The 13,751-nt window shown below is 44.6% G+C and overlaps 1 protein-coding gene across 2 annotated transcripts in view; it reads right to left on the bottom strand.

Moving 5' to 3' along the window:
• Positions 1 to 254: 254 nt before the first annotated feature.
• The window catches only part of ldlrad4b (low density lipoprotein receptor class A domain containing 4b), a 32,615-nt gene continuing 19,118 nt past the window's right edge, over positions 255 to 13,751 (bottom strand). For both annotated transcript variants that reach the window (XM_005742946.1, XM_013913317.1), the window contains exons 2-4: positions 6,430 to 6,584; positions 4,784 to 4,834; positions 255 to 1,515 (exon numbers count right to left, since the gene is read on the bottom strand). In XM_005742946.1, the coding sequence (XP_005743003.1) occupies positions 922 to 1,515; positions 4,784 to 4,834; positions 6,430 to 6,584 (800 nt within the window). In that variant the 3' untranslated portion in view covers positions 255 to 921. The remainder of the gene's footprint in view (positions 1,516 to 4,783; positions 4,835 to 6,429; positions 6,585 to 13,751) is intronic.

Below are 13,751 nucleotides of genomic sequence, written 5' to 3'. Positions count from 1 at the left end.
ACTGTGCCTGTGGTGTAAGCAGACAGAGATGTTTAGGCTGGGTACAAGGATTTCTTGCGGTTTTCAAAAAAGGAAGGACATAAGCTTATAATACTTGTTTTTTTTGTTGTTGTTTTTTTTGTTGTTGTTGGGTTTTTTTGTTTTGTTTTTTTGTTTTTGCTCCCAATTGTTTAAAACAACTTTGGAGCCAAAGTTCAGTCAGTCAATCAGTCCATTCACAAAAAGGCCAAAAAACAAACAAACAAGACAGGAAATTAAAAACATCGCTGTTATAACATAACATCATTTCCCTCTTCTCTTTTACAACAAAAAGATAGTGCAACTTTGAGATAACGTTTCTTTTGTGTTTTCAATGTTAAAACAAGTCATTCCCCCCCTTTGTTTTGCTTCCTTGTGAACCTTGGCACTAAGATTTGGGTTTGTGAGTCTCTTGTTTCGTTGTGTTCTCTGTAAAGTCCTTGATTCTCAGTTCTCGCTTTGTGCACAGATCCCGGTCCAAAAACAGAAAAACAATGAAGAAAGAAGAAAACAACAAACCCCCCCAAAACTGATCCCTCCTCAGTTCCTGGGGACAGCGGCATCGCCGCCGGGGGGAGTGGGGGGGTTGAAAGAGAAAACTGTTTCAATCTGTGCTAGCAGTGTGGTTCTTTCTTAAAATAAGGAGGAAAAAAAAAGTCTGGACACAGTGCGTACATCCTGTCCCAGCAGTGCTAGCGCATGGATGAAATGAGATCAGTTGTTGGTTCCTCTCTTTGCTCGTTTCTGTAGCTAAAGTTGGTGTGTTTGTGCATGGGAGTGTGGAGAGAGGACGTGAGAGACAGAGCGATAAGAGACACCCCGGCTTACAGGAGGTCTGGGGTGAACGAGAGACACAGATCTCAGTCTGGGGTGGGTTGCCCTACCTCTCCCCTCCCTGTTTCTTCACACCAAGTCCTCTGGTTGGCCGTCCTTGGCCTTGGCAGGTACAATTGTGCTTTCTGATTGGCTCTGCTGCTGGATTGTCCTGCTCCCCAGCCCCCCCGGCCTCCCCACCCTCTGGTTATTGCTGTGCTGGTGTAGAAAGAATGCTGAGCCAGGGTAGTGGCCTATCACCTCGCTGTATGCTGGCGGGGGGCCCTCCATACGCCCGTGGCTGCTGGAGTTGGCGGCACTGATGCCCGAGTTACTGCTGGGCGGCCTCGGGCCACCGCCCCCCATCCCAGCCCCTCCTCCCCCTACCCCTCCTAGACTCCCGCCTCCTCCCATGTCGATCAAGTCACTGTCGTAGATGGTCCGGTTGGGCGGTGCCCTCACCGACTCGCGGTTCAGCTCCATCTGCTGCTCGGGGTCACGGAGCTGGAGGGTGCAGGGTCCCTGGTACGGCGGTGGTTCCTCCCCGTCCGACAGAGAGATGGTGGGCGGCAGGTCAATCTGATGCTGCAGGTAGGGGTAGGTGGGCTGGAAGCGGCTGAAGCGGTCACGCTGCATGAAGGAGGGAGCGGTGAAGCGATCCCTCGCCTGCGGAGCATATAACACCTGAGAGACAGAGCGAGACAGAGGAGTGAATGAGCTGGGACATGCACGAGGAGAGGACAAAGATAAAAGCTTGGCTGTGAGCTGGCTGGCATCAACAGGAACTCGATCAGTCTTAATACCAGTATCTTTCTGATACACATACAACGTGAAAATGACCAAACACTCAAACTGATGTTGAGTGCAATGAACTGAGAGTCACTGTTTGATCTACAAAACTTCTGTTTGAGTTTTTGGGATTATTTCGGCGGTTCTTGTTTAAAATTTTTTTTTTTTTTTGTTAATCATTAAAATCATTTTCATGACCAGTCAGCCTTGTGAGTTAATGACACTGTAGCAGCAAAAACTACTTATCACGTCTGGCCTGCAATCCAAAATCCAAATCTATCAAACGAGCAATGAGGCTGGAAGCAACAAGTGTTTCTCATTTTATTTGTCAAGTGACTTATCTGTGATTATTCATCCATCCCAATTCATTACCTGTAATTTTTAGAGTCATACCCAGAGTCTATTAACAGTTTAGCAGTTCTGACCTTACCCTGTACACAGCCTTCATTTGTTTATTCTGTTTTGGTCACAGTGTAAACCAGTCATAGCCTCACAGCAAGTCACATGATGCTTTCTGCATAACAATCATTTCTGTATACGCTGATTTCACGCAAGCTTTTGCTGGGAGACGAGGCACCGTACAGTGAAGTATGGTTACCATGCTGCATATTTAAAATGAATGATATCCTGGTGCAGCAACGGCACACGCCAGCGTGCCACCAATTAGCTGTGACAGACATTACAATGTAATTACAGTAAAGAGGAAGAAAGGAGCCCGCACTCAAACAGAAAAACATTCAGCACACCGGTTCATCCACCAGCTTTTGTCAGAGATCTTCACCTCAATTAACTCTTCAGACTGTGACGGCATGATCCATTTCTTCATTTCTCACATTTCTATCCAATTCCACACATTTCCACTGTGTCGAGTCATTATCAGAGGGAACCCATTTCAATTAGTGACTGCGGCTCTAATAGCCAACCCCCACTGACAAGGCAGTCTGGGTGGAGAGAACAACAGACGGGGGAGGGAGGGGTTTTTTTAGAGGATCAGGGCAATTGAAATGGAGAGACGGAGTGAGGGAAAGAGTGGTACTGAAAGGATTAAAAGGAAAGGCTACTGAGATAAGGAGAGAGAAAGAAAGCGCACAGAAATGAAAGGAGGAGAAGAAAGAGGCAGGGAGATAAAACGCGAGAAGGGAAAAAGAGCTGAAGGCAGAGAGAGAAAGGACAGAGACAGACAAATAGACAGACGGCAGGGGGAGAAAGGTGTGGAGCTGATAGAGGGAGCAGAGCGCAGCAGAGCGGGGCAGCTCTCAGACGTCTGTCTAGACAGTGTCAGGGGAGGTGTTGCTGATTAATGACGCACCAAAAACCATCCAACCCCCCGCCCTGCCACACAAACACTCAGTCAGCCCCCATCCCTGCATCCATCAGCCACCCACACTCAGTGGCTGCGTCTCCCTCTGCGTTCGTCTCTCCGTGGCCTTTTCCTTAGTTTCCGGGTCTCTCTGGGTGCACACGTCGTTTTTACCTCCTCTCTCTCTGCCGCATAAATACTGGGGCACTTTAAATCCGACTTGGTGCTACAAGCCAGTACAGACTGCCAAAGTGCATCCACACTTGCCAGCTCAAAACTTTCACACAGCCTCAATATACTATTATCTGCAACTAATCAATACTACCATGTGATTTTCCAGCAGTCTTTTAACCCAGCGCGTCTCTTCCGACCCTGACTCGGAAGCTCCTCCATCTGGCATCAACGCAATTAAGAGATCAGATCACCAGTCACAATGAGTATACTGGCATTTGTTTGTGCTTTTGTATTCACGAGTCTTTGTGAACATGCCAATTTTGATCTTGTTTTGGAGTACAGTGCCAGGCATACCCATTGCAACACAGTGTGTGAGCTCCAATTCCTGCACGATCAAATATTTACCAGCAAGCAAAAAAATGCACATATCAGGCTCTCTGGGCCCTGACTGAACCGCCAAACAACTCTACAAGGGCAAGCGCTGATAAATAAGCCAACAAAGACACAAAGAGAAGCTGAGAGGAAATGGATGTCTTTTATAACGGGGCGAGCAGAGCGTGGAGATTAGACAAAAGCCATGCCTGAGTGTGTTCAGGTCTCCTTTCTCTGTTTTATTCCTTTTAATTACCATTTTTACTCACTGCACTTCTCTATACCGACTCTGAATGCCAAACTGTTAAATGCACTTTTATCATCTATGTTCTTTTCATTGCATTTTAGTTTGATAAAAAGGTATGAATTTTGGGGTTCTGTATTTGTTGTGTTTATTTGTAAGGGCTGCAGCTACTTGAAAATAAAATATTCAGCAGCAGAGAGCATCTGATTGTAAGCCTTTAAAGATCACTTGGTTTTTCCACAAGGACAAACACTGAATTAACCCATAACCAGAGCTGCCAACGAGGTTTTTATTAATATTTAAATTGCTTCCCTAAAAACGAGGCGAGAAACTAATTTAGCGTCCTAACCAAATGAACCAAGTCCAGGTGGTCACACTGTGATTCTGACTGAGATGCAGCTGCAATAAATGTGTCAGATTATCAAAATTTATTCAGCCATACGTTGCAGTTAACAATACCTCTACACTCTTCTACGCACTCTGCCTACAGACAAAATCTGTACTGAGGAAGGATACTGCGCTGGGCTGAATATTTGTTGACATCATCATTGCACGTTCATAGTTTTTTGTTTGTTTGGAGAGACCATCAGTGTAACTGTGTTCTTTTAATTTTTTTTAAAAGTGCTGTTTTATGCATTCATTGTTTCCTTATAGTTGCGATGCTGACAAGAGTCATTGTCTCCATTTAGTTCTTTATACCTTACTTTGTTAAAGGTTTGAGAATTTCTAAAAGCTCCTGCAATTCAAGGAAATTCCTGACAGAAAATGTGTCCAAGGATCACAACTGTTTCCAGATCCAATGCTCAGAGAGAAAAGACCAACAACCTTATCACAGTAACTTAACTGGTTAGAGGCTACACACTCAGGAGCCTGCAGACAGCCAAACTAGCAGAAATTTTAGTAAGAACTTGCTGAATCTACTGAAATTCGATATTTGTAAGTTTACATATAACAAGTGTAGCCAAAGCAATACTCAGTTTCATTGTGGAAAAGTGAAGTTTCATTCAGCTGAGCACTCAGCTCCTGTAACATTAGCTGAATGTGTTTATCGGGAGTCAGTGTGGTGGTCTTACCTCCGAGGCACCTTGCCGAGAGCCGCTGTCTGAAGGCCACAGGCACCCGTCCTGCACATGGAGACACAAACAAAGAGGAAGGCAAAGGTTCAAAAAGTCCCCGGGTGGGTTGAAGATTGTTGTGTTTGTGCTTCAGTGGGATGCTCAGGTTAGCAACAAAAACAACATATTACTAGAGATGCATAAACAGGACTGGTCCAGAATTTAAGATGAGAAAAATACATGTAAAAGAAAATGTAAAAATGGTGTCATCAGGTAGCCTGTCCAGGTGAGCAGCTCCCGATGTAACAAGAATATGAGCTGACCAAATATATGCCCAGATATCCAGTGCTGGATACTGAGGATGAGCTGGGGCTGGGCTCTAGGGATAAAATGTGTAATGCTTTAGAAGTCTGCAGTCATTACGGTTTGCTGTGTCTGAAAAGGATTTTGATGTGACACCATTAACAAACTTTCTTACTTCACAGCTAAAGAACAAAAAAAGGAGAAGAAAAAGAAGAAAGCATGAATTAAAAAAACAAAAAAACAACAACAACAAAAAACCAAAAAGTAACAACTTAATGAGGACACAAAAGATGAAACAGCGGCACTGAGAAATGCCTGATGGCTTCAAACCCAAAATTCTGCCCTGTTTGAGAGCACAACAAAAGACAGAAGACTCCATTTTAAAAATAGGCAGGATAAAAGCTACAACAAATAAACACAACTGTCAAATAATTGCAGTTTCCCCTTCATCTACACTTGACTGGAGGATCTTTTCTCAGACAGCACAGTCAACAACATTTAGCTGGGTTTTTTTTTTTTTGTTTTGTTTTAGGGGGGGCAACATGAGAAGCATAAACATGCATAAATACTGTTTATTCATGCATCTTTTAGGGGTAAAGGTCATCATTCAGTGGGCTTGTTGCTTTCTGATGTTGCTTTGTACCTCGCTTTGATTGAATGATACACAGCACAGAGTGGCAGGAGGAATCAAAAAGCAGAGCTTATTAGCTGAACACTAATATTCAAATTGTTGGTAACAGTACACCAAAGCTGACAAATCATTAGGCTGAATATGTTTATGGATCCATAATGCTTCATGTTTTGAGCCTGAGTCTATTTCAACGCACATAAATAAACTGTGTGTGTGTGTGCATGTGTGTTTGTCCCAGAGTGTACATGTCAGTACGGGGGCAGAGCGGCTGCCGTCTAGACGGCGCTGTAGTGAATTAAACATCAAGGCCTGACAGAGTCTGGCTCTGAAGAAACCAATTCAGCAAGTTCATCTAACAGACGCGCGCGAAGACGTTACCTCGCTGAAACTGGGACAGAAACTCAGACTGGGATAAAAGGATTCATTTAGCTCAGCACAGCTTTACTGGGAACATACTGGTAAGCTATGTTTGTCCTGCTGCAGAAATACAGAAATGTACTGTCACAATGAGTAGGCAGGGACATTCAGTGAGAACAGATGAACACACATGCGCGCGCACACACAGACACCAGTTTAGATCAAAATGTTACTGGCATGGATGCTGGGAGAACAGTGCCGTCTGAGCCACTCAGTACAAGCAACACAAACAAACAGTCTCTTTTTAGCTCTCCCTTTCTTTCTCTGTTTCTCAAACACCCACCCGCCCACAAACCCACCCACCCACACTGACCTGTTGTAGGGCATGGTCATGCCTGCGGGCCTGGCTCTGCCTCGTTATGAAAGACCAGGTGGAGAGCTTGTAGTGGTTGAGCAGGCAGATGATCACCACCACCATCACAGTCATCACAACGATGATGATGATGATCTGAACAAACTCCAGTTCAGCTGCATAAACACATGGAAAGAGAGGAAGAGGATTAGCATCTAACTTTTAGAGATTAAAGGTACTTTAGCAGTTAATGACTACTCTTAATATCAAGTTATTTAAAAAGGAAAAAAAAAAACACATCACGTGGTTTCCAGACAAATCTGCATCATCTCAAAAACACCCAATACATTTTCTAAGAGCACAAACAGACCGACAGAAATATTTAATTTTGTCCAATAAACACTTTAAAGCAATTCAAATTTAATCACATGCGGGGAAATAAGATTTGAGAATGTTTCACACACATCTTAAAAACTGCCTTCAAGTGAAAATCACATTATGTAGCAGAGATAGTGAACACCTCCAGGATTAGGATATTTGCAGGCCTTTTAAAGTCAGACAGGTTGAAATTTGACTGAACTACTTCAGTTTGAGAATCCTAAGAGTCACATTAATCATTCTTCGTCAAATCTGCACTGTTAAAAAGGCAGATTTAAAGCAAAGTGATAACAGGCCAGTTTCATAACTAAGATCATCTCTGCTGATGGAGATCATGCAAAATGAAGCCTCCAGGACACCCGGTAAGAGGACCAGTGATTTGAACCACGACTGAGCTGCTCTAATGTGTGTTCGCCAGCAGAGAGCAGCACAGGTCAATCTCCAAGTGGCTGAGTGTATGTGTGATTTACACGGTATATGAATATGTGTGTGTCTGTCTGAGGAATCTACAGAGAAAAGCTTCAAATCACAAAAAAGATGAGTGTTGAGACAGTGTGTGCCGTCTGTCCCAGAACACAGTGGTTCCTTTGTGGAGACACTGAATAACTGTGGTGTTCTGTTCTGTGAAACACAGCCACACACACACACACACACACACACACACACGAGCATCAGAGCTGTGGTATGACCTCCCAGATCAGGGCACCACCGGGAGACACAATGATCGCCGCTTTTCACTTACGTCTGCCTCCCATCTCTTGTTCATTGTTTCATGCTCTCTTGCTTGTCTTTGAACCCTGTCTGCATCTCAGCTCACCTGCCATCACTTTCTCCAACTTTCCTCTAACCCTATCCATGCATCCTCCTCTCCCTCGCCTACACGCCTCTTCTTGCAGTCTTTCAACTCTTCTTGTCTTTACCGATCTCTTTGCATTCTTCCCTCACCCACCATCATTCATTCCCTACATTTCCCTCATTCTTTGTCATCTCCTACTTTGGTTCTCTCCCTTCTTTCTCGTCCACCCCGTCTCTGCTCCCTGCCAGCCTCCCTGTCTGCAGTGTGACACTCTTTTGTTGTGTGTTGTTGGTTTGTTCTGAGTAGGAGTCTTGACCTTGTCCGGTGTTGGCACCCAGTCTGACCTCTGACTCACACGCTTGCTCACTGCTGGACATCCAGTACACTGTGCGTGTGTTCTGTATGAACAATGACACAATGTACGCTCTGCTATTTCAGCCACAATGCCTCAATTCTCAATGCTCCCCCCCCCCCAAAAAAAGCTCTATGCAATCTGAGGAGCACATTACCCATGATGCAACTGGACAGCTTTTGACATGGCAAGGGTAGATCGAGTGAAAAAAAAGTAAGCAAAGTGTTAAAATCCAAAAACAAGAAGAAATGGAAAGTAATCAGTAACAGAATATCTTGTGAATTCTTTGAAATTAAGAGCACAGAAGGAGACAACCAGAAATGAAAGAGAGCTAGTTAAAGCCAGCCTATCTCAGGCTTCCCTGCCTAATAATCCTCCGTGGCTTATTTGTCTGCAATATGGTGGGTTAGAGTCAAAGCTGGGCTGAAATGCAAAACCCACCCAAACCTGCCTCTGCTTTACCACAGCAGCCACAGGGCGGGGCAGGAGTGAGAGGAACAAGGCCAACTAGAAAAAAACCACAGTGAATGGGGGGTGGGGGTAAGAAAAACTGTGGGAAGGAATGAAACCTAAACCAGCAAAACCAACGAACATTAACCACCAAAGAGCAAAGAGGTGGGTACTGCAACCAACGGTGACAGAGAAGCTCCACAACTTCCCCTCTGAGATGAAAGTGAGGTGGTGAAGTGAGCTCAGATGAATTTAATAGTATAATTCAGCAAATTTACCTCATTAAACAGCCTTCTCAAACTATTTAATTGACACATACAATAACAATCTTAGTGGAAAATCATGACCCACCCCTCTCACATCAGACATTTGAAACTAAGGTATTAAACTCTTGATCGCAGTGCGAGTCACCTAATATTTAACAGGCAAGAGTAAGGGGAGTGCTGAGAGTCGAGGTGAAGGGTCGAAACTGGTGTTTAAAAAAAAAAAATCTCCTAGTAACATAACATCATGGAGGAAGCCTGTGGCAAGGAGCGACAATTCAAACCTTACTGCCCATCTCAGCTCGAAGACCTTGTATCATATTATACCAGTACAGCAGGAAACCTGGCCTACTTGTGGTTGTTAGTTTCCAAAAGTCAAATGGGTGGCAGAGCCTTCAGCTGTCAGGTGATCTCATATGGAACCAGCTCCCAGTATTCAAATTCTCCTTTTGGATAAAACCAACTTGTGTACCTCGCTCAGGGAACCTTCTCTGAGGTAGTTCTGCTGGAGGTCTCTGTTAAAAGGGAGTTCTTCCTCCTCACTGTCTTTAAGTGCTTGCTCATACCTCATTCTTGTTGTACCTTGCAATATAAAGCTGCCTGAAACTGGTGCTATATTAATACAGTTCAGTTGTACTGAGCCTTGTTGAAGTGTGGTGAACCCCTGCTTTAAATCATGGGGCAACATGAACATCTGTATCAATTCATTTAACTTCTGTCAAGGTATTTTACTCTAAAGTACAGCTTCATTGTGGTACGAGGTTTCATACCAAGAATATATGTACAAGATTGAATAAAGTTAAGTAAAAAAACAAAAAAAAAAAAACAGAAGACACTCCCACTCCCCAGTTTGGGCGCATCAGCTCTCTGTGAAATAAAGCACTGTGTCAGAAAGTTAAGTTGTCGAGCTGCCTGCTTTACTTTGGAGCTTCATCCAGTTACCAGCCTGGGCCTGTGCATTCACCACAGCAGCCACAGGGAGGGGACGGAGGAGGCTTTCAATCAGAGAGAAGCATTCTGGGAAACCAAGTCGACCAGGCCCTCCTGTAAGCCAGCTGGATAAATATCACATACTCTGCCTTCTGCTGTTGTAAAAGCGGCACAAAGCCGACGCCTGACTCAAAGCTGGTGTACTTCTTCTGAAGTGCACAGGCGGGGATGTTTTCACAGCTCAAGTTCATGTTTTTACAGTTCAAGCAAAATAAAAAAGTACAGCGGCTGTAGTTAATGGCCTCTTCTCTAAACGCCAGGGAGGAAGGAAGCCAGAGGAGGAGTTGAGAAGAGAGGAAGGAAGTGCGGGGAGGAGAAAAGACTGGGGGGTGTCCTCTCTGAACCCAGTATCCACCCGCGTTCAGAGGCTCCAGAACAGAGCGTACAGCACAGGCTCGCTCACAGGCCAGAGAACAGTGTGTGCTGGCAGTCTGCATTAACAGCACCAGCCTGATGTTATTACTACAGTAATCCACTTGTCAAAACAATATCAGCCCGGCGTCTGCAAAAACCCTTATTCCTTCAGCAGGATGAATCACTTGCATTACAAGCCAGCCGTCCTGTCGTTTTTTTTCCTGCTGTGGTGACGAGAGAGGCCATCGAGTTTATTCAAATCATGTCAAAGTGACCATGCTGCACAGCACCGAGCTTAACACATCTGTTCGGGCACTGGCTGTTTTTACACAGCACAGCTTTGTCGACAAAAGGGAAACATAAAAAAAAAAACATACTGTACATACAAGTATACTTTGAGGGTGTTAAAAAAAGTAATTCAAAGCCAATTTTAAAGCAAGAATTCTCACTACCAGAAGGCAAGTAGAGCTTTTTAAAAACATGCTTATGGCAGCAAATATAGCAAAACTAATCTATATTCTACTGAAAAGGCCTCTCTGTCAAATGCTGTAAATGTTAACTCCATAAAGCTTAAAACAGTCTTATTCAGGCTTTTGTTTTTTTGTTTTTTAACTGTAGCCAATTTCATGAGTCAGGAAGTGACTCAGAAGAAGATACAAATCAAGTAGGGCTTACAATAACAATTACGTCTATGAGAGGTCAAAGCTTTATCGTTTACGTTGAAGAACAAATGATTTTTTTTCTTAAAAAAAACAACAACTTTATTTTAACAGTGAACAGTAATGGGATGATGGGACATGAGGAAGGAGAGAAGGAATGATGTAGTTGGACTTGACATGAACCCAAACATAGAGGATTTCAGTACTTGGCAGATTCTGTGCTACAGGCAAAAAGCCAAACACTAAAAGAGAGGGTAAACAGCTTGGAGAGAGAGAGAGTGCACACACACACTAACCCAGTGACAGCGCTGTAACCTGTGTGTGTATGCATAGTGGACGGGGAAGGCAGCAGGAGGTCAGACAGTTCAGCTGACCTGTTGGTGAAAGAAGCTGTCAGATGCACAGCAGACGACTGCGCCACTATCAGTGGCCAACACTGCTTTAAGACACACCGTTTGAGAATAGCGATGAATTATGTAAACCCTAACAAGATCAATTCACTTTATTCCCCCAAAGAAATGGCTGCCCATGTCACAAATCCCTTTGTTTGTTTGTTTTAAACCACAGTAAAAACATTGCTGCTGATGTGAACAGAGCCTGTTTCGTGCGTCTGTCTCTGTACAGTACACGGGATTAGACCGTTTCAATGCACACGTCTATGTCTATATAATGTGGCCCAACAACAGCGTGTATATACTGCTGATTCACTCCTGCTGGCAGCAAAAGTTAACACTGAGGCGAAAAAAATCACTTGCACGACTAATGAGGGTTTGCGAGCTTACCCTGTTGAGCCTTGAAATGAAAATCAGGCTAATGGCAATCTACAGAGACTGCACACGCTCAGATGGGGCCTCTAACATTGTTATTGCTCAATAAAAATAACATTTGAGATGACCTTAGATGCTTCCGTGAGAAAAGTGGGCCTGGCTGGTTTCGTTTGCACAAAGGAGTAGTCTTTTGTCCAAAACCATGAGAATGTATTAAGGTTTGAAGGTGGATGTATGCTGACGTCAGAGCCCGAGTGTGCAGGAGTGGCTCTCTAGCTGCTTGCTAATTTAGAGTAGTAGAGCAACTCCCAGCAGCAGAGAAAACTGCTTTTCTTTCTCATATAGCAGAGAGCTTCAGCTGCCATATGTCCTACCCTTGCAGCCAAGTGCTTTATGGAACGCACAAGAAAACGCAGCCTGGGGAGCCGACGGGACAGAAGACAACAGAGGGAAATGACATCAGGACCTCTGTCGATAAACTAGGTTTGTGAGGAAATCAAACTTGAGCAAAATGTGGAGGAAGTCTGCAAGTTCTTAACACACGCTAAGCTCATCAAGACCCTGCAGCTGGCTCATTTCCTCTGCAGTCATTTCCTGTTTCCTGCTGAACCCCAGATTTCAGTCGTGAAAAGAAAAATAAAATGAACGGTCTCACAGTTGCACCTGGCAATCAAAACTGCACTTGACTGTGAAACGCTGCGCAGCATTCTAAATGACTGCCTGCAGAAGTGCTGTGTCATTGTGCTGGTCCCAAATCCCAGTGTAGGCAAGCTGTGGGTTCTCATGTCTGGGCTGACAAGTGTGTATATCCGTAAACGCGGAATGTGTGCTGTAACACACATGTGAAAGTGGAAAACAGGAGGAGATAAAAGTAAGACAGACAGACAGAGAGAGAGAAAAAAATGAAAGGACGCTCTCTATTCTAGTCTTTCTCCTGCTGCCCAGTTAGAGGCCTGCTGAGTTCACAGCCTGCTGCCCACCACATTGGGCCCACACACACACACACACACAGTTCTCCTTCGACACACACAAGCCCGTCTTCTGCCACTGCCGTTGCTATGGTAACCCTTGGGCACGGTGCCGTGATCAACAAGGCCCGGAGCTTCTGGGGCGCCATGGCAGCGACCTGGCTGGCACACACACACACACACACACACACGCACACACGCGCACACACACGCACACACGCGCACACACACGCACACACGCGCACACGCGCGCACACACACACACACACTGCAACAGAGACGGATAGAATGAGACAAGGAGGGAGAGGAAGCAAGTGCTCGCGCACCCCTTTGCCCCCCCTGGGAGATGTGCACGGTAACGTCTAGACGGCTGGCATCCGCCTGGCAGCAAGAGTCCACCACAGTAGGAGTGTGTATGTGTGTGTGTGATAAAGCATGAAGCAGATATCAGCCTAGTTACAGCCCCCCACTACAATCAGTCTCTCCATGGAAATAAATGAACTAGTTTAGTGCTGCTTAACCCCGAGGAGAGCCTGTTTGTGCGTGTGTGTGTGTGTGTGTGTGTGTGTGTGTGTGTGTGTGTGCGCGCGCTTGTGGATACTTTAGCCCATTAGACGGGTATCTAGGAGTCAGAAAAAGAGATGGAGACAGTGAGGAAAGGGAAAGGAGAGAAGGAAGTGTGTGTTGGAGAAGGAGGGAGATACAAAAAGAGAGGCAGGGGTGTCAGACTTGCTATGTGGACTGAGGGCAACAAGAGAACAAACAATTACAGCTCTGTCTCTTTTCTCCACTTCATCTTTCCTCCATCTCCCTCTATCTTTTTTCCTCTTTATCTGACCTACCCTTCTTCTCTTGATCGTACAGGGCGGGGGAATTCAGACAACTCGTCTATGCTGCAGCGCTCAGACTAAATAGGATTACAAAGCAGGAAGCGTCCAACCTGTCCACAGTTACAGTATACACTCGAAGAACTGTCGTGTTGGCTTGGAAAAGAAACAGTACGAGTTATGAAACAGGACTGATCTAAAATCTACTTTATTTAAAGGTGAAAAGTAAGACACTACTCTTACCTCCACAAATGATGGCCAAATACAAAAATAACAGAAATATGAGAAACGTCTTTCTCAGTTCCATGTAAGTCAAACTTTATCTTTATAGCTGAATCTCTGCAGAAATCATGGTGACATGAAGTGAAGGGGAACTCTTTGCGTTAACGTATGCATATACGTTAACGTCCTTCCTTAAATTGTTTTGCTTATTAGCCATCATAACATTCAAAGACAAACACAAAGACATAATGATAAATGCATTTTCAATGTAACTTTTCAAAAACTTTCAAAGTCATTTGAAAATGCTTACAGCTCGG

The sequence above is a fragment of the Pundamilia nyererei genome, unplaced genomic scaffold, assembly GCF_000239375.1.
Source record: "Pundamilia nyererei isolate P.nyererei 1_Seehausen unplaced genomic scaffold, PunNye1.0 scaffold00125, whole genome shotgun sequence".
Taxonomy (NCBI): domain Eukaryota; kingdom Metazoa; phylum Chordata; class Actinopteri; order Cichliformes; family Cichlidae; genus Pundamilia; species Pundamilia nyererei.
This window is presented reverse-complemented; position numbering and strand designations above follow the sequence as displayed.